This window comes from Protopterus annectens, chromosome 11.part0 (genome assembly GCF_019279795.1).
Source record: "Protopterus annectens isolate FY-2018-M chromosome 11.part0, PAN1.0, whole genome shotgun sequence".
In the NCBI taxonomy this organism is placed as follows: domain Eukaryota; kingdom Metazoa; phylum Chordata; order Ceratodontiformes; family Protopteridae; genus Protopterus; species Protopterus annectens.
The window spans coordinates 310199988-310221906 of NC_056745.1; the positions used below are offsets into that span (position 1 = coordinate 310199988).

The 21919-nt window shown below is 42.4% G+C and overlaps 1 protein-coding gene across 1 annotated transcript in view; it reads left to right on the forward strand.

Moving 5' to 3' along the window:
- The first annotated feature begins 457 nt into the window (after positions 1-457).
- The window catches only part of LOC122814939 (cilia- and flagella-associated protein 54-like), a 437893-nt gene continuing 416431 nt past the window's right edge, over positions 458-21919 (forward strand). Inside the window, exon 1 of the mRNA XM_044087199.1 lies at positions 458-709. Within this exon, the coding sequence (XP_043943134.1) occupies positions 458-709 (252 nt within the window). The remainder of the gene's footprint in view (positions 710-21919) is intronic.

Below are 21919 nucleotides of genomic sequence, written 5' to 3' on the forward strand. Positions count from 1 at the left end.
AGAATGAATGTTTTTTACTCCTGAATCTTACTGGTTTCCAAATGAGAGGTGTAGCGTAGACCAGGTTGGACCTATCTTTTTTGAATATTTTGTTAAGTTCCACAAGTTTAAAATGCTGTTCATGTAGCTCATCTGCTAGACTGCTGCTTTATGGTGACCCTGGACCTGAAGGATCTGCATCATCTTATATCCTTTGATTATCGCTTCAGGAAATATTTGAGATTTGTTGTGTCAAGTTTGTAGATCTATATATTGTCATTTGGGCTATCCATGGCAACTTGAGTGTTTAACAAATGTCTTGATCTGATAGTGGCTCACTGTCGAACTCGTGGCATTCTTTTTTTTTCCTGACTTGGACAACTTGGCAATCTATGCAGAGTCTGTATCCAGATGTTTGGAATCGCTAGAGAAGGTTTCAACCTTTCCTGTTAGGGTTTAAGTTGACCTTTCAGAAGTCATGCCTGATACCCTCACAAAGACTCATTTTCCTGAGGTTCTTTATCAGCTCCAACAAAAAGATGGCCTTTCTTCCCAAAGACAAGGTCCTCTCTTACCAGATGGTGTTTTAGGAATTCTCCAGTGTGAACTTCATCTTGGCAAGAGACTTCCTAAAAATTCTACGACTTATAGTGCCCATGACTCTCATGATACTACTGGTCCATCTCCATATGTGGAATATTCAGTGGCATATCTGGAATTGTTGGACCTAGTACCTACATTCTCTGGAATTTCAATTACTGGTGCCTGCCACATGCATCCTTTGGTTCCACTACACTCAGGAATGTTCTTACTTTATACCACCCAGATGTGTTTAAGCCAGCTTTAAGCCAGCTTTGGAATCTGTCCCAAATGTCAGAGTAGACAAAAATAGACAACATTGGATACAAAAGTTATGTATTTACCAAAACAATTGATCCATGTTGTTTCATTTTCCTCTGGTTCAACATCCCTCCCCAATTCCCCCTTCCAAATTATCACCTGTAAACTTCTGGTACTCAGACAGGCCTCAGTCAAGACCCTGCCTGCTCAAAAGTTGCTTTACTTATACTGAAGCATTAGCAAGCTTGTTAGTCTTGACACCTATAGATTTCTTAACCTTTTTTTCAGGAATAGAACTATACAGTCTCATCTAATACTTAGTGCAATATTCACAATGACTGTAACTTATAGGCCATCTAGGGCAGTAGTAATGCAGTAAAATGTCTCTTCTTTCAATACAATACATGTTGAGAATTCATAAATTACCCAGAGTGCAATACTCTAAGGTCCATAGTGCAATACTCTAATGTTCACAGTGCAATACTCAAATGTCTCTTTCTGTGCAAGGATCAATGCAATTTCTTAACCAAGTACCTGTGCAATACTAAAGTCTCATGCAAGTAAGTGTTCAGTTTAAAAAGTGTTAAAATGTGTTTCTAATTATGTGCAATATCAGTCTGTCTACCTGCTTGTCTGTGATGTAATAGCTAGGTGTTATATGTGTAAATGTCTGTGAAAATAGTCTATATGTTGTCTGCACATTGAGTCTGGAGACTCGGAATTCCGTTCAGTTTTTGCACTTGTGTGATTTCTGAATGACAATAACGTTTACTTTGACTTTGACTTTGATACTTTGGAGAAAGACAGCAAACTTGATCTGAAGTAGAATAGAAGGGAGAAAGGAATTATGGGTAGGGGAGGAGTCAGAACCTCAGAACCAATGTTCTGAAAGAAGGTGCCGTAGCCAGATCCGATCGTATCTGACAACCCATACATTGAACTGGATGAAAATGAGGCAACACAGATCTATCATTCTGGTAAGTACATAACTTTAGTTTTTATAAAAATATTAAGTATTTGGACTATGATTTTACAGTCATAATGTGTGTGTTTTCCTCCTGTTATTGTTTTTATCAGACCTAGAATGCTTTTTTCAGTTCTGAGGTAATATATGTCATATTTCTGACTAAACATTTAAGGTCTACTGACACAATTTTCAGTGTACTGCTTGTGTTTACTAGTTTGAGGAAGGAAGTGTGCTTGGTGCTTACTAGTGAATTTGGTTTTACACTTTGTACCCCTGTTATTGATCTTTCTTCTCTGACTGCAGCATGGATAATATATCCGGTCCTGCTTCTTCCACCCACTTTTACCTAAAAAGAAAAAGCAAGTAAAATAATTGGCTCATCCTATGGTTTATGACTCTGGTGTGGCCAAAGATGGTTCCACAGTTCACTTACTGATTGCTTTGACTTCCCGTGGTGTAGCTGTAATGGGTTCTATGGACCAGGCATTGCACACATCCTCAGGGACTGTTCCAGTAACTGTTATGAGCGAACTGAACACTTTTGGTATAGGAGTTGTCAGGGCAAGACACCTCTTAAAAGGAACAGTAGACCATCCCCTGACCATTATCACAGTATGGATATTTACAGAAAAAAGAAACAAACACTTAATTACAGGTCATATGATCAGGTTGCTTCTGTATATGTCAGATGTTATTTCTTTGGTTAAAAGTGTTTTGCAGTCAGTGAGCTATGGGGCTATTTGCCTTTTCACATTTCTAGTATTGCCAGAGAACAGTATGTATTTTCAGAGGATGAGGTCTCTGAAAGAGGCAGGGGTGATTCTCCTCAGGAATCCATCACGTAGAATGCTTGACACTTCAGATAGTGAACCCAAAGTTAATCCTAGACAAGTTTTTTTTTTCCTTTACTGAGACTGTTGATAGACTCAGGGATGCTGTTGCTTGGGAGCAAACAGGGGCTGCCCCAGAATTGGGCAGATTTTATGATGTGTTAGAGGACCAGGTTTCCATTTCTGCAACTGTTTCTCCCATTTTGCCAGCTCTTTAAGACACCTTTAAAGCTGCTTGCAAGACTCCTGACTCACTGGCTGCAGTTCCAAAGAAAAGCTGATAAGCAGTATAAGCTCTCTCCAGAATATAAATGTCTTTATTCTCAGTTGTCAACTGACCCTGCTGCAATAACACCAGCAGCAACAGCCAACAAGAAATATTTGACTTCCTCTAACCCACTACCCTCTAAAAAGGGCAAGTGGTTAGACAAACAAGGTAAGAGACTGTTTGCTTCTACTGTGTTAGCCTTTAGGAACTTGTGTTATCAGGGCTATGTGTGGAAGTGCATGTTAAAATGTACTTACATCTTGGAAGAACTTGCTGAGTCACTGTCTCCAGAGAACGGTCATATTTGAATCAGATCTTTTCTAACTTAAGCTTAAGTTTCTAAATGTGATCTGAGATGTGTGTATGATGGTACAGACCCTATGTCTGTAGGATTCACTTCTTATGTGGTGTTGCAAGGTCTGTTTGGTTGCATAATCAGAATTTTTCTGATAATTTGAAGTATGAAATTCTTAATTCTTCACTTACCCTGGATCTGGTATTTGGGACTGCAGCTAAAGCGATCCCTTAACAGTGTGATGACAGGGGTAAATTGATGCACTGAGTCTAAGATTTTTCAGGTACCCTGGTTCTGTCCTGACAAGGTCAATTCTCAAGCTTTTAGAGGGCAGAACAAACAGCAATACTAGCTTAATAACAAGCAGGCCCACAAAAGAAAATGGCAGGAGGAGAACTCTTCTAAACCAAATAAAAGGAGTACATTTCCCTAAAAGAGTCAAGTTCCAACCAATGAATGAATATGCTCGGAATCTGATCAATTACCCGTACCTCCTGCCCCAGTTTCCCTACTTCGCTGACCCTCAACCCCTTAGCCTAAGGTTAGACAGTTTCAGACAGACGGGTGTCCGAAAGTGATATAGAAAGGATTCACCTGGCAATGGCTGGACTCTTATCCTCCTTTCAGGGGAATTCCTTCACAACCATTAAACCAGACTGACCTGTTTCCACCAGTGCTACAGCATATGTTAGGAATGGGGGGGGGGGGTCATAGAACCAGTACTCGCAAATCAAACGGGCAGATTTTATTCCAGGATATTTTTTGTACCTAAAAAGGAAAACAAGTGGAGACCTGCATTAGATCTGTCTTTTCTCAACCTTAATGTGAAAGTTTCAACATTTAAGATGTTGACTCTACAATCGGTGCTTCCACTTTCAGACCATTGCCTTATGGTAACACTGGATCTCAGAGATGCTTACCATACCATCACATAACCATTAATCACAGTTTCCAGAAATATTTAAGGTTTACTGTTTCTGGATCTCATTTTTAGTTTTTAGAATTACTCTTTGGGCTCCCCACTGCATATCAACTGCTCACAAAGTGTCTAGCCCCCGTGGTGGCTCACCCCAGATTGCAGGGATCCACATTGTCCTTATTTAGATTACTTGCTTATTTCTGCAGAACCTTCTCCAAGATGTTAAAGGTGTCCACCCTCCAGTCACATCTGGGATTTCACTTGAACCTACAAAATTCTTCTCTCATACCCTCTCCCAAAATGTCTTTTTGGAGTGTCTGATAGATACACTCAAGCAAAAAGCCTTCCTTCCAAAAGAAAAGGTAACAACTTACCAGCATACCTTTCTGAGTTTTTCTTAACAGTTTCAGACTCCAGCAAGATAATTTCTCAGGATTCTAGGCCTCATTGCATCCATGATCCTCATGATACCACTTGACAGATTACACATGAGAAAAAATCCAGTGGCACCTAAAAATTCTTGTACCCAGTACCTACACCCCCTGGAAATTCAGATCTATGTGCTGAAGTTTGTAAGGCAGGAATTGTGGTGGTGGTGGGATCAAATGGCTCTCATTCCAGGACTACCCTTCTCTTTTCCAACCCCAGTTCAGTCTGCCCAGACATACTCTTCAGATTATGCTTGGGTTGCAGTTTCCAAGGGAGTAAAAATGCAAGGTCTTTGGAACCTTTTGGACAGACCAAAGCATACAAACTTCAAGGAAATGTTAGCAGTGATTCTTGCTTTGAAATCTCCACACTAGCCATGGGCTCCAGACCCTTTACAAGTTACAGACAACACCACAGTGATGTGGTAGCTCAAAACAAGGGGGTACAAAGCTGTACCCTCTTTGCCTGTTGGTAGTGGTGGCTTGGGAGTTGGCTGTTCAGCATTTTTTTACTCTTCAGGCCCCCTACATTCCATCAGAGCAAAACATTGCGGCAGACAGACTCAGCAGACCCTGAGTCCAGACAACTTGACAGACCTTTGTGAGTGGAAACTCAATATAGGCATGTTCCTAGACTTGATCCAGATGTGGGGGGCCACTTCAGGTAAATCTGTTCACCTCCTTACAGAACAGACAAAAAAAATTCTGTTTGAGATATTCTTACATCCAAGCATGGAGAACAGATACTCTGTCATTCCCTTGGTCGCAAATGTTCCTGTATGCTTTTCCACTTTTTCCAATTATTTTCAAGATCCTTCTGAAGATTCAGAATTGCCAAAAATCATTGCAATGACTCCCTTTTAGCATAGGCAAAATTGGATCTGAAGTAGCTAACTTCATTTGTGTAGCAACCTATGGTTATCGGATCCGACTTCGGATCCGAGCCGGCAGTTTTCAACAGCTTACATCCGAGCTCCTAGCTCCTCCCCCTACCCATAAACCCCTGCCAACCCTGACTGACCTCAGATCTAGTTTGCCGCACTTGTTGTCAGCAGCTGATTTTTTGAGCTCCAGGCTTGGTCGTTTAGTTTGTGAGAAAAATAAAAAAAAATATTTCTTTTCTATTCCTTTAGTGTGAGTGTAGTGTGTTTAGATCCCTTTGGTCTGTAAACCCTAGTATTAACTCTTAATTTAGTTATATATTTTTCCCTCCCTCTCCCTCGCTGGTTCGTCAGGGTCTGTGTGCGTGTGTTGGGGCTTAACCAGTGTGTCCCCCTTAGCTTAAAATGTCTGAGGCCCCAAAACCAATCTTCTCCAAATGCACCGAGTGTGGCCATAAGCTTTCACCGGCTGATGGCCACACTCGGTGTGTTCTGTGCCTTGGGATTGGACACCTTTCCTCTGGGTGTTCCATCTGTACGGTGTTCAACCCCAGGGCACTTAAGGACCGGAGATCCAAGCTGATCCTGGTGGGTCACTTGCCCCCGGATTCGGCTTCGGCCTCCGGTCCTACAGTGGCTTCCACCGCGGCTTCGGCAGCGGCCACTCCTGCCTCTCTCCCCCCGGCCAGGACTCAACCTCCCGCTGTAGGCCCGGAGGAGACAGAGGCCAGGAAAGAAAATAGGAGGGAGAAGCACCACAAGCGGAGGGCCAAGGCCTCCGCGTTGGCCCCCCCGGCTAAGCGGTCTTTTCCCTCCAGGGCTTCCTGGTCTCCTCCCTCTCGGATCCCATCTCCCTGTTTTTCACCGGGTCCTGAGGAGGAGGAGACCCAATCTCCTTCGAGGCCATCGAGGCGGCACTCCCATCCCGCCTCGGTGGCCTCGTCGAGATCCACTCGCAGCCTTTCCGATGCGGATTTGGACCAGATGATGCGAAGGTTCCTCCAGGCCCAACTGCAGATGAGAGTGCTCCTGCCCCCCCCCCTCCGGGGGGGAGCTCGACCCCTTTCTTTGCCCCGATAGCTCCTTCAACGTCCCGCTTCCTGGGTTCGGAGCCTTTGGAGCCAGGCAGCTTTGGAACCGGGGCTGGGTCTGCACCGACAGTCTTGGGTATTTCGGCACCAATGCTTCCCTCGAGCCTGTCGGGTCCATTTTTGTCGGATCCAAGCTCTCGGAGTCGAGGGCTGAGCTTCGGATCCGAGGGTTTCAGTATGCCTTTGGCACCGTCCAGGTCGGAGCATACTGGTCCGTCGGATCCGATCGCTTCAGCGCCGGCCCTGGTCCACCTGTTGGATCCGAGTGAGGGTCTGCTCTCGGATCCTAGAGAGAGCGGCTCTCCCTCGGCGTTCAGTATGGTGGAGAGGGCTCTGTCGACTGCTTCCAGGCTCCCGGTCCTTGCCACGGCTCCACCCCGCACTCCTTCTCTGTTTGGTTCAACTTCCATCACCCGGCCTCAGGGATAGCCTGCTTCAATGTCCCAGGTCGTTCCCTTGGAACAGGATGTTGCTGGTGAGGCCTCCTCGAACAGCCCCCCCCAAGGAGATCCCCCAAAAGCGGAAGTGCAAGAGGAGGCACGTGGACTCCCCTGAGTCCTTGACTGAAGACACGGATTTGGAGGAAGGGGAAGGCTCCCCAAGGTCACCCCTCCCGAGGATGTCTCCTTTGGAGACATCATGGAAATGCTCAGGATCAGAGGCAGGTGGTCTACCCCAAAGCCAACCTCGGACGAGTCTGTGTTCCTGGAGGCGTTTGAAGCAGGCCCTTCTTCCTCTTGGGTGTCCCCTCCGGCCGACCCCCTGGTGGACCTGATTACCACCAGGGCGTGGAAGGAGCCGGACACTGTGGAGCCAGTCCCGAAGCTCCCTGACAGGATCCTCAATCCCCCTGCGGATAGGCCCCATTGGAGCAAGGGTCCCCCGGTAGATGCCTTGTTGGTGTCGGCAGCCACTAAGAGGAAACTAGCTCAAGAGAGCCCTTCGGTCCACCCCCCGGGCAAGGAGTCCTGATCGCTGGACCGCTTAGGGAAGCAGGTGTTTAGTTCAGTGTCCTTCTCGGTTAGGTCTCTGAACTATATGGCACATGTTATTTGACTGCAGCGGGATCTCATTAAGGAATACGCTGCATCGCCCCCATGTCAGCGGAGGACAAACAGCTGTACTCCACCCGTATGGCCACTCTTAGGTCCATTTCCAATACCTATATGCGGCTACTATCCCATGCCATGGAGGAAGCCGCTAGAGCCAGCGGAGCAGGCCTCGTCATGAGGCGTCAGGCCTGGCTCCAGCATTGTGATTTCGCGGAACCCTTTAAGGCGTCATTTGCAAATGCCCCTTTTGATGGTCCTACCCTATTTGGGAAGACCGTTCGCAACACCTTGGTCCAGAGCGAAAAGGACGGGAAGACGTTGTCTGCCGTCGGAGTCCGCTTCTCTGCTCCCCAGAGGTCCTTCTCCAGGAACCAAAAGGGACAGAAGAAGATGTGGTTCTGGAAGTCGCAACAGTCTCAGTCCGCTCCGGATCCCCAGTCCTTCCACGGCAGAGGAGGACAGGGAGGACGCCACCCTAGAGGCAGAGGGGGCCCGAAGAACTTTGGGTCCAGAGAACCTTTCTCTGATCGGCCCATGCAGCAGCCCTGAGGGGTTGCCCGACTGCTCCACTCTGGAGGCAGTCGGGGGACGTTTCTCGAGGCACCTGGCAGCTTGGGAGTCCATCACAGCAGACCGCTGGGTGCTTCGCATCATACCCAGAGGTTACCAGATTCTCTTCTCTTACCCCCCTCTCTTCCCCAAGCACCTCCCCGATGTCCCACCCGATCAGAGGGAGGCTGCAGCTGCGGAAATTCAGCAGCACCTAGAAAAAAGAGCCATCCAACATGACCCCCAGACCAGCTCGGATTGGGCTATTACTCCAGGTTCTTTTTGGTGCCAAAAAAGACAGGGGACTTAAGGCCAATCCTCGACCTCTCCCTCTTGAACCTGTCAGTAACCAAAGAGAAGTTCCGGATGGTCACTCTTCAATCCATTCTCCCCCTTTTACGGGAGAACGATTGGATGTGCTCTATAGACCTCAAGGATGTGTACTACCACATTCTCATGGACAGGTGATCCAGGAGGTTTCTCCACTTCCGGCTAGGAGCCAGTCATTACCAATTCAGGGCTCTCCCCTTTGGTCTCACCTCAGCCCTCAGGGTGTTCGCCAAAGTGTTAGCAGTGATAGCGGCCCACCTAAGGCTCCAGGGAATTCAGGTTTTTCCGTACCTGGACGACTGGCTCCTGACCACCCTGACAAGGCATCTACTCTGCACAGCCAGGAACTATTTTCTTCGCATTGCTCCCTGGCTAGGGATCACAATAAATATGGACAAATCTTCTCTCACCCCAACTCGGGTCATAGATTTTATTGGGGCCAGGTTAAACACAGTCAATCTTGTAGCCTTCTTAACCCCAGAACGACTTTGAACCCTGAGGTTTCATGTGCAGGCCATCCTTCTATCTTCAGCTTCTCCTGCGGAATTGGTCCTGAGGGCTCTAGGCTCAATGGCAGCGGCAATCACCTTATTGCCAATGGCACGTCTGAACATGAGGGTCTTGCAATGGACCCTCCAAGTCCAGTGGTCTTTTCGTCACTACCCTCTGAGTCATCCCATTCCCCTCAGCAGGGCCTGCAAGAGGGCTCTCGTATGGTGGCTGCAATCTCCGGACCTCCACACGGGACGCCCCTTCTCTATGGCCCCTCCCCTTGCCACTGTGACCACGGACGCCTCTCACCTCGGGTGGGGGGGCACTCTTTGGGCAGGACTGTCCAAGGCACGTGGAACAGCACGGAGACCTGTTTGCATATCAATGTCCTAGAGATGAAGGCAGTGCTGTTAGTGTTGCAAGCACTTCAGGACCTTCTTCCTGTAGGGACGATTGCGATCCAGACGGACAACATGTCGGTTGTCTGGTACATCAACAAACAGGGGGGAACCAAGTCTTACCCACTCTGTCGAGAGGCCATGAGAATGTGGGAATGGGCGATCTCCACCAACCGTTTTCTCATTGCAACGCACATTCCGTGACGGTCCAACATCCTGGCGGACAGACTCAGTCGCACCATCCTTTCCCCTTACGAGTGGTCTCTCAATCCGCAGGTAGCGAATCAGATTTTTGCCAAGTGGGGGCGGCCCTGTTGTGATCTTTTCGCCTCTCCTTCAAACAGCAATTGCAACAGCTATTTCGCTTTAATTCCCCAAGTCGGGGAATCCCCGAGAGACACTCTGGTGCATGCTTGGCCTCCCGGTCTACTTTATGCTTATTCACCTCTTCCCCTGATGCTAATGTTTCTACAGAAAGCCAGTCAGTTGGGGAGCAGGATTATCCTCATTGCCCCATTCTGGCCTCGTCAAACCTGGTTTCCTTACCTTTGGTCTCATCTGGTGAATCCTCCTTGGATTCTAGATCCCCTCCCGGATCTGATTTCCCACCCTCTGGGTCTCTCAACCCCGAACCTGGTCAGTCTCAAGCTCACAGCTTGGCTGCTCCAGTTCCACTCATAGCTAGGACTCCCGGCATCTCTTCCCCAGTCAAAGCCATTCTAGTAGCAGCCCACAAGCCTTCTACTAGGAAGATTTACAGTAGCAAATGGAAACGTTTCTCGATTTGGGTGGAAAGTCAAAACTTGGATCCCTTCACAGCTCCCTTACCTGCTGTGTTAGACTTCTTATCAGGACTGTTTCACCAGGGGGCTAGCTGTTCCACCGTCAAGGTTCAACTAGCAGCTATCTCTCACTACCATGTCGGACATGATCTGTATCCCTTGATCACTTCAAAACTGTGTAAGACCTTTCTGAAGGGCACCTTCCTGCTCAGACCTCCGGTAAAGGAAGTGGTACCTCCGTGGGATTTGACGTTAGTACTTTAGGCCTTGACAGCTTCCCCATTTGAGCCTGCAGCTTCTGTGGATCTCAAGTATTTATCTTGGAAGTTGGCCTTTCTCATCACCATCACTTCGGCTAGAAGAGTTTCTGAAATTCAAGCCCTTTGTGTGAAACCCCCGTATCTAACCTTCCACAAGGATAGAGTTTACCTCAGGACCAATCCCTCTTTTCTCCCTAAGGTTGCTTCCGAGTCAAATATCAATCAGTCCATTAACCTGTCAGTTTTCTTTCCCAATTATCAGAATAGGGGGGAATACAAACTACACCTTTTGGATGTGCATAGACAACTTCGATTTTATATTCACAGGACATCTGGTCATAGGCAATCCGACCAGTTGTTCGTCTCCTTTGCCAAAATGAATTTGGGTAAATTGGTATCTAAAGTCACATTGTCTCGATGGATCTCACAATGTATTCTTTTGGCTTATGAAAGTTCTGGTAGGCCCGCACCTCAGGGAGTCCGTGCCCACTCTACCCGATCTATGTCCACCTCTGATGCCTTTAGATCCAGGGTATCCTTAGATGATATTTGTTCGGCTGCCACTTGGGCCTCATCTCATACCTTTATCAACCATTATAAGCTGGATATTATCTCCAGAGGGAGAGCATCCTTTGGCTCTGCAGTGCTTCGGAACATCCTTTCATAATGGCCGCCCAAGGTTCAGGTAGCTGGGGACTCTGTCCCATAGGTTGCTACACAAATGAAGTTAGCTACTTCAGATTAAGAAGTTATGTACTCACCATAACGTTCCATCTGAGTAGATAAACTTCATTTGTCAGCAACCGTCCCCCCCTCCTTCCCCCTGACCTTTTGATTGTTCACATTGTTGTATTCAGAGATGCTCTTTGAAATTGATCTATCTTTAACAGTTGCTGTTTTTTGGGGCAAACTTGATCTGAGGTCAGTCAGGGTTGGCAGGGGTTTATGGGTAGGGGGAGGAGCTAGGAGCTCGGATCTAAGCCATTGAAAACAGTCGGATCTGATACCCATAGGTTGCTGACAAATGAAGTTTATCTACTCAGATGGAACGTTATGTTGAGTACATAACTTCTTATTCTCTCTTCTTAAGGAATTGGCCAGCGGAAATTTCTATAAGCTTCCTCATAGACTCGATCTGCTTACACAGCACAAAGGAGTTTGATACACACTGACGTCAATTATCTGTAACTGACAGCCTGAATAATTCAATTTTAAAACCTTTTAGAAACCTTTTTTCACAAGGATGTGCAGCAAATACAAAATGAGGCAAGAAGACCTACTACTAGAAAGTCTTATGTTGGCAAATAGAAGAGAGTTTCCAGTTGGTGCCTTGTCAATCATAGGTGTCCTGAAATGGAAGTAGCATCTCAGTTTCTCAAATATTGTGAGCTACTGAAAGATGGCTTGTCATATGCTTCCATCAAGGTGCATCTTGCAGCAATCTCAGCTTGTATACCTATGGATCTTCCTCTTCCTTATATGATTGTGTTTTCATTTTCTGAAAGAATTCCTCCTCGTTTATATCTCAGTTTTGTTCTAGGAAAACTGACCTTAACTCCTTTTTGAAATGGCTTCTCAGACTGACTTGCAGTTCATTACTTTGTAAACTGTTTTACTTGTTACTCTGACATCTCCAAGGTGAGTATCTGAGTTGCAAACTCTTGTGGTGGGTGAACCCAATATGGTTTTCCACAGGAATAAAGTTGCATTACACACAAACCCTTCATTCATGCCTAAAATTGTTTGTGAGTTTGCCATGAATCAAGCCATCAATCTCCTGGTGTTCTTCCCAGAGGCAAAAAATGGGGGAGAACAGATTCCACACACATGAGATGTGCACAGGCAGCTCAGGTGCAGCTTGGGCAGAACCAGGATGCTGTTCATTTCCTATGCTGGGACTAAGAAAGGCAAGCTCATATCTAAACAGACTATATCCAGATGATTGTTCTCTGCTGTTGATTTTTGCTGTTTCCACAGTGGTTTAACTATTCCAGGAAAAGTTAAGGCATGTTTTATCAGGGCATACTAGAAAGTATTCCAGAAGCAGCAACTTGGTCCTGTTTCATCTCTAGGCCCAGGACAGGCTTTGCTAGAACCATTCTACACAGACTTCTAGACCCTTATCCTTCCTCCTTCCAGGTAGGGTAAGCTTGTGGAATCTTTCCACAGACTCCTGCCGCTGTGAGAATGAAAAACACAGTGCAGTTGTGTAAGTCTTACTAACCTATAATGTAGATGCTCAAATTTCTGCACTACTGCAAGAGCTGCATCCACCCACCATCCCCCTCTGTAGATAGCTGAAGTTGGACACAACCTCATTTGTTAAAATTATTATTGTTTAGATGATTTTTATGGTGATTATTGATTGTTGGTTGTTGGCTCAAGATGAATCTTCTTTCCTTTATCACAGCAGTAATCTTGAAGTTTTACCTCACTCTGGTTGCTAATATACTTCCCTCCAAAAAGATTCAGCCTATCAGCAGCAAGAGTAATTGAGAGGGAGAGATTTTAGAGCATTGGCAAGCTGGCCAAGTGCTGTGACCTTGGCAGGACCCTACCTTTACACTACTGCAACAGTGAAGAAATTCAAACATCTGCTGTTATAGTAAGTAGGACTTACACAACTGTACTTTTTCACATGTGATTTTCTTCCCATTTGCCACATAAATACAGAACCATATTTGATTTTTTTTTTATCAAAGGAAATGTAGGTTAGAATCCTAATAGTAAACAAGTAAAGACTTGACCATAGAATCACACTTGGTAGTGTGGTATTGAAGAAAAACATTGCAATCCATCACTGCATGAGTGTAGTTTAAATGATTTACAATCCATGAGCAAATTAACTGACACTGGACTGTAAAATCAAAATAAAATATAGTAACCAAACATCCAGGTAGCAAATGGTAGAGGAACTTTAATAAATTAGGTTGAGTGTTTTCATCCAATCAAATGCTTCTAGACATCATCAGAACCATTAAAATACATTGCCAGTACATAAAGCTTTAAAAAGTAATTTAAATACACCCAAAAAATTCAACAAATCAAAAGCAGTAAAACCAAAAATCAGCCAATAAAAAACTAGCCAATAAAAACATAGTAAATCAGATAATGGAGTCTAAAAAAACATACACCTTAAAAATCACCACTCATATTACTGTAGTCAAAATGGACCAAAGAAAGTCCTCAACACAAATATCACATATGCTCTACCGAGTAATGCGTGTTGTGAAAAAGTTATGATTGAATAAGAAACCATAATTAAAAATTAAATATTAAAATATTATATCTGTATAACTGTGTTTCAGTTCACTGGTAATAGAATTGCCTTAATTTAATCCTGGTGGATTTGTTTTGTTTTTTCCTGAATATTTTATGAAGTTTTATAAATGAATGACAAAAGTACCATAACAATATAAATAGATATTGCATAATACATAAAAACAATAAATACAAGAATAAAAACCAACATCAACTATTTACAAGGTGTCAACTTATGTAAAAAGAATAACAGATTAAAATATTTTATGAAATTGTATTACATTGCTGACTATTTAATGTGCAATTATTTAAATGCTTAAGTTTTGTCCATGAGTAAAGAGAAGTGGTCATTCTAGTGGTTAGTTCTTTCTTTAATTATCAGTGTCTCGAGATGGCATGTTTTGGTTGCAATGTTGAGGAATTCTTTTATTGATCGAGTTGATTCGCTTTTCAAATTTTTGATAATCACGTTTCTTGCAATTGACAATAGACTCAAAATAAGAGATTGATTTTCTTAACACATGCAGGGATTGGAGTATTAAATAAAATTAGTGATTTATTAAATATATAGTTGTCACTAAATAATGCCTCTAGGAAAGAATTTACATCATTCCAAAAGGGATTAATTACTAAATTCATAAATCATATGTTGCCATCTGCTTTAGTATTTAACCAACATCTCCAATAACTAACTTTCTTTTTGCACATCAGTTCTATTTTATGAGGTGTTATGAATGCTTTATGCAAAAATCTATCCTGGAGAAAAGTTTCCATTTTAAGGATAGTGTGATTTGAGCAGAGGATAATAGCATCACTTTTTTCATCATCACTTAGATAATTGTTGTTTTAAAATAATCCCAATAGTTATCTTTACAGTATTTTTTCTTAATTTGAGTGACCTTATAAATTTTAGATAATAGTCCCTTTTCTGTGACATTTTGATGCACCAAAATAGTTAAAAGTTTGATAAATTTTGGAATCCCTTTTTTAATTGATGGATGCATAAAGCTTATTCTCTTCTCTACTGAAGATCTACAGTTTTGAATATCCAACCACGTTTCATTATTTAAGTTAATTTTTTTAAGATAAAGTCTAGAGAATATAGTTTTTCTTTATCCATTAACTGATGCCAATATATTAGATGTTTTTCTTTAAGGGTAGTCATTGTGAATGTGTTGAACGTGTTTATATTGTTTTGTGTATATGGTATAGGGAATGTTAAGAATAGCCAAGCTTTATATTCTGGATCTCTGTACATAAAATTTCTAAAGTCATGGAAATATATGTTGAGTTAATTAGTGGATTTTGTTTTCTAATATATAATCTTTTAATAACCAAAGAAAGTTATTATTAGTTATATTTTATGGTGTCTGTAGTTTAGATGATTAGTTTTTATATAGGGTCTATATTACGTGGTTGAAAGCTAATAATAGCGAATGACCACAACTTCAAAAACACCTGAACTCAAAGTTGTATTGTGGGGTCACACTACAGTGTAGATAGGGGTATTTGCCTTTTCCTCACTGTAGTGCAATCTCAGAGTTGGTATATATATTTAGCGGGGGGGCACAGCCCCCCCCCACAATTGCAACTTCGACTTCCGGTGTAGTTGTGGTCATTCACTATTATTAGCTTTTGACCACATGATATAGACCCTTTATATAAATATTGTCTTGTAAGTCTTTCCATTTAGCTGTGTAATTATTATTTATACAAGAGAAGATTGTCTTTATAATAGTGGATGAAGAGTATAGTTCTATATCAGGTAAACCTATTCCTCCAAAAGTCCAACTTCTCAAATGATGATTTAGAGCCAATATAGGCCTGTTGAGATATCAAAGAAATCTAAGCATTAGATTATTAAAGTCTCTTATATATTGTTTAGGAATAAGAAGTGCTAATGATTGTATTATGTATAATATTTTTAGTAGTATTATCATTTTATTATTAAAAGTCTCTCTTTGACTGTAAATAAATATTTGTTCCAATTATTAGTAAGATTTTTAATTTTATCTATGCTACCATTATAGTTTATATTAATTATATCTTTAATGCTTTTAGTTAAAGTTATTCCTACATATTTCATTTTATCATTTTTGACTATATATTTAGAGAAATCTTTCCCCATGTCAGAAATATTATAATTTATATATACAATTTTTGTTTTTTCCTTCATTAAATATGAGACCAAATTTGGGTTAACATTTTTTAATAGTCTTAAAAAAGGAAATGAGAGACTTATTATCTTTCAAACTTAATAGAATATCATCTGCAAATAAAAGTATTTTTGAGTTTAGGTTGAGATCAAATTGTATACCTTTTATTTCTGATTTTGATCTTATGTAGTTTGCGAATGGTTCAGTAATCAAAGTAAATAGTAAAGGTGACAATGGACATCCTTGTTTTGTTCCTTTGGTGATCAAAATTGATTGTAAAACATAAGATTCAATGTTTATATAAGCTCAGGAATTATCATAAAGAATTTTATAAGTTGCTGAAAGCCTGTTAAAAAGTTACATTCTTCCTAAACCAACCAAAGATAATTCCAATTGACTTTGTCAAAAGCACTGTTAATATCTAGACTTACTAAAGTTAAGTTATCATTTGTGTTGTTAGTATAATCAATTGTAGTTAAAATTCTTTTGATATTATTGTAAGTGCTTCTATTTTTTGTATAAATCCAGTTTGATCATTATTAAGTATGGAAGAAATTGTTGAATTCTATTTGCTAGTATAGACATGAATAATTTGTAATCAACATTTAATAATAAGACTGGTCTATAAGTACATTCGGCTGGATCTCTTATCAGTTTTCCAAATTGGTGAAATAAGCATATAGTTCCATGAAGGTGGAATTATTGTTAAGTCTTTAACTAACTGAAAGACATGGAGTAAAATGTTTATGGCATTCTTAGGCATTAACTTATAAAGTTCTGGTATAATACCATACTTGCCTGGGAATTTGTTAGATTTTACAGCACAACAGTACAAAGATACACCAGATAAATAGCCTGCTCCACAGGACAATGAACAGGAAAAGCATAAAATGGAGCAGAATAAAATGATGGCCAGCAGTTATAAAAGTAAAACATCTTTAATGGAATCCAAACATAAGCGCTTTCACAGTTGCACAGACTGCTTCTTCAGATGATACTATTAGGCAAAAACCTTCATCCCTTAAATACAGTGCTTAGCATTCAAGTGCACTACCTTCCTGATTGCTTCTCCTCCATTTTTATACTTTTTCTGGTTGTTAGATTTTAGTTTATTTATTTGATTTGTAAGTTCTAACATCGATATAGGCTTATCAAGTATTTCTAACTTCTGAACTGTCAGCTTGTTTTAGTATATTTTCTAATATTTTTTTTTATTGCATCTTGCAAATCTATTACTGGGTTAAATTGATTAATTTTAATAAAGTGAGTTTTCAATTCCCTTGAAATATTTTCTATCACATTAACTTTTTTCTTTTTATCATCTATGTATAATTCTCTAATATGATTTGATTTAATTATCATTTTTGTTCTAGAAGCTATTTTATGTAAATACTTTGGGCTTATTGAGTAATTTGTTAATTTAATCTTTTCTATGTTTATTTTAATTTTATGACTTAGCATTTCTAAATAGTTATTTTGTAATTTATTTATTTCTTTTATTGGAATATTATTTACATTTTGACCTTTTAATTTTAGTTTATCAATGTTCTCTTGTAGTTCAAGCAATTTCTTATCCCATTGCTTCTTCTTTAGAGAATATTAATTAATAATTGTTTCATTTAAGTAAGATTTAAGTGTATCCCATATATAAACTTCTGATAATTGTTTTGTATTGTTAAATTCAACGTACGATTGTATCTCTTTATTAAATAATTCTTTAAAGTCTTTTAAATTTGTTATATATGCCAGGATTCTTTTGATTGAATATTATTCTTGTATTTCAAGAGGGAGTCAAACATTATGGCATTATGGTATGAGAGTGGGCATGAAACTACCTTAACCAAATAAGTAATTACATCATTTGCAACAAAGACTCTATCAATTTATAATTGTGTTCTATGTCTAATTGAAAAATAAGTAAAAAAGAGGGAATTATTAACTGAAAATTCATTAATATCTTTAATGTTGAGTAGATTAATGAAATGTATTAATGCTTTGGCTGTAGCTGATATTCTGCAATTTCCTTTTGTATTAGTATCTTTTTCATCCAATATGCAGTTAAAGTCTCCTGCTAAGATGAGAGATCTCTTAGAGTGTTGAATGATCTCGTATAGTTGCATTTTGGCTGTGGGATGCTTAAATCATTGTATCTTGTATATATTAACAAAGTATATATCTTCCTATTAATTTCTAAGTTAGCTAGGCAGAACATACCTTTATCATCACTATATGTGATCAAAATATTTGGTATCGGCTTAGAATTTTTCCACAAAATGGCTACACCTCTTCTTTTTTGATTATATTGAGAGTTAGCTATTACTGTGTATTATTTATTATCGAGTCTATCTATATCATTTGTTAATAAATGTATTTCTTGAATGAATATGACGAGGAGAAGGTACTTTTAGATATTTATAGAAACTATTCCTTTTGCAACCATTATTCAATCCGTTAATGTTAATTGAAATACACTTTAAATTTGTCAACATTATAACCCAAATAATGTTTTAATTAAAAAAATTCACAGATTTAAGATGTAACAATATGTGTAAACCACTTGAAAAGTAAAGGTAGATAGCAAAAATTCTAGTGGACTTTATACTGGCGCAATTACATAGGATGTATGGAACTGTAGACACCAAAAAAAGAGAAAACATTACAAAAAATATTGAACATAAAATTATTCTATCATTCCCCATATGGAGTATAAAACTCCAGACTTCGATAGCAATTCTATCCAAGTCATCCTGCCTAATGATAGGAGCATATTTAAGTAATCTTCACTGTTGCATAACTATATCACTTAATGAAACTAAAAGAAGAAAAAAAGATAATATATAATGTTAAGTTGTCAATCTCGCCTTCATTCTTGCTTGATGGGTTCGGAGCCGATCCCTCGGCTCCGACTCGGCACTTGCTAAGCTCGAGAGTCACTTTTACCAGCTCGAGGCAGCCCCATATCCCATGATGCAAGGCGGTAAGTACCCAGATCTCGTTTGCCGCTTCGCTTATGAGGTCCTCCTTTTACCAGCTCCTGGTAAGTGATTCACTTTATTAATATTAAAGCCCCCTTTTGTTAAAAAAATACTTTATTGTTAGTTATAATTTAATTATTTAGATTTCCTGACAGAAAATCCCTGTCTTTTTTAATATTTTTAGTCAAACTTTACCCATCCCATCCCCTCCCTGTTAGGGTGTGTGTGTGTTTATTTTTAGGAATACCTTTTTGGTATTTTCTTTAATTTAAATTTTTTGACTGGTGTGTGTGTGTGTTTAAGCACCATGTCAAAGGAGAGGGTCTCAGGTTTTAAGAAGTGTGACTCGTGCTGTCAGAAGATGTCTCTGACAGACGGTCACACTTCTTGCCTGTATTGCCTGGGGCCTCTTCACCTGCAGGACTCCTGTGCTATTTGTCATTCCTTCAGCCAGAGAGTCCTGCAGGAGAGAACAAGCTGATACTTAGGGGCCTTCTTAAGCCGGAGGGCTCTCTGGCTAAGTCGGCTCCGTCAAAATCAGCAAAATCTTCCAAGGCCCAGGCTTCTGTGTCTAAGCCTGCGGCCTCGGCTCCGACTCGTTCGAGTCGAGATCGCTCGGCTGGAGCCGATTCTGGCTTACAAAGCCTTCGGCACCGATGGCTATCGGTGCCGAATCTGCATCGTTACTTCGGTGTCGGCTCCGATCGGTTCCGACACCCATGTGGCACAGGCATCGGTGTCGGCTCCGATCGGCTCCGACACCGTTACTTTGGTGGCTGTATCGGCTCCGGCTGGAGCCGATACATCGAGGCTTCCTGTCGGCTCCGAGAAGTCGGCTCCGACAGGATCTTTAGTATCGGTTCCGATGGCTCATTCCAGGAAGAGGTCGAGGTCTCCTTCCTTGGAGCCGATACTTTCGGCTCCGGCTTCACCTCTTCTTTCGGAACGGAGCCATCGGAGCCGATCTTCAAGGTCATCCAGACTGTCAGATCATGACCTAGAGAGAGTGGTCAGTAGATTACTTAAGTCACAGGTACTGGCCCAAATGTTACATAGTCCGTCTCAACAGACGACTGTTGGTCCACACCCGTTACAATTCCTCCTTCAACTCTACCCCAGAGCTTGGAGTTGGGGTCTTCGGGAACGGTTACTGCTACGGCTGGAGGACGGATACCCCCTTCTGTTCCTTCAGCCTCTACTCTTATCTCCTCTTCGAGACCTTCCTTAGAGGGATTCGGTGGTCGGGCTTCCATGGTCTCCTCCGAGGGGGTGAGTGGCATCGGACCCTTGTCCGAGCCTGCTCTTCCCCTTGGAGCCTCGGCCTTGGTGAGCTCGGCTCTGACATCTGCCTCGGAGACTTCCCTTTCGGTGGTCCCTGGAGCTCCTAGTTCTCTCGGACCTGCCTGGAAGGGGAGCATTCGAGGTGATGAAGAGTGTGCTGGCCACGGGTATCAGTCAGCAGTCTGTTCCCGTAGCTCCTCCCTCTATAGTACCTGTTGACATCTCTGCCACTTCTCTTGCTACAGGACCCAGAGATCCTCCGCCTCAGGTTTCCCCATTGGGAATTTCCCCCTCTTCCGAGGATTCTCCTGATGTTTCGGGAGATCCTCCTAGGAAGAGGACTTGTAAGAGGAAGCATGTAGACTCCCGAGTCTGTCACTTGGATACTGACTTTGATGAGTCAGAGGGATCCCTAGATCCCCTCTGAGGATGTCTCCTTCACAGACATCCTAGAACTCCTGAAACAGAGGCGAAACTGGCCCACCAACAATCCCTCTGAGGCTGAGTCAGTATACCTAGAGGCTTTTGGATCTCGGCCCTCCACCTCCTGGGTGTCTTAGCCTTCGACCCCCTTATGCAGGTTATTGCACGAAGGCGTGGGCAGCTCCTGACTCTGTAGAGCCAGTCCCTAGGAGGCCTTCAAAATTTATCACTGCCCGTGTGACAAGCAATTCCTCACCAAGGGTGTCCCGCTGATGCCATGGTGGTGGCTGCGGCCACCAAAAGGAACTTGCAGATCCTTCCGTGCCCGTCCATCCTCCTAATAAGGACTCTAGGACCATGGATAGGTGCGGTGGCGGATGTTTTCCTCAGCGACCTTTGCTATGCGTTCGCTGAATTACCTATGTCACTTCACCAGACTCCAGAGGGATATCCTTAAGGAGCTGGGTGAAGTAGTTCAGGATCCTACAGCTGCAGGAGCTCAAGAAAAAACTGCTTCGCAGCTAGGAACCCTCAATTCCATTGCAAACTCCTCCATGCGGCTAATATCTTATGCTGCGGATGGAGCGAGTAGAGCCACAGGTACAGGTGTGGCTCTTAGACGCCAAGCCTGGATGCGGCTATGTGATTTTGCGGATCCCTTTAAGGCGTCCTTCACAAATTCTCCCTTTGATGGGTCAGCTTTGTTTGGCCCTCAGGTGAAGGAAACCTTGACCAGGTGCGAGCAGGATGGCAAGACTCTTTCTGCTGTTGGAGTCCGTTTTTCCACCCCTTCTAGACCTTATCCCAAAGGACAGAAAGGTGGGAAAATGTGGTTCCGTAAATCCCAAGGAGTCACGCCGGATTCACGTGGTCAGTTTACCCCTAGAGGCAGAGGGGGTAACAACAACAGACGCCGCTCTAGAGGCAGAGGGGGTCCGAAAAACCAGGGAAACAGAGAGCCTCTCTCTGACAAGCCCTTTCAGCATCCCTGAGGTGTTGCCCGGCTGTCCCTCCTTGGAGGCAGTCGGGGGAAGATTATCACTGTACCCAGAAGCCTGGCATTCCCTCACTCAAGACAGATGGGTACAGTCGATCATATCCAAGGGTTACATAATTCCTTTCGAGGAAAGTCCCTTACCCTCAAATTCCCTTCCAGATGTACCACCCGGTCTAAGGGAAATTGCAGAGTTAGAAGTCTCAAAACTACTGCAAAAAAGAGCCATTCAGCCAGTTACATTAGACCATTCAGAGCCCGGAATCTACTCAAGGTTCTTTTTGGTCCCCAAAAACACGGGAGACTGGAGACCAATATTGGATCTCAGCAGACTCAACAAGTCTGTCAGGAAGACAAGATTCCGAATGGTCACTCTTCAGTCAATTCTGCCCTTCTTACAGAAGGACAACTGGATGTGCTCAATAGATCTTCAGGATGCGTACTATCACATCAAAATTCACAGACGCT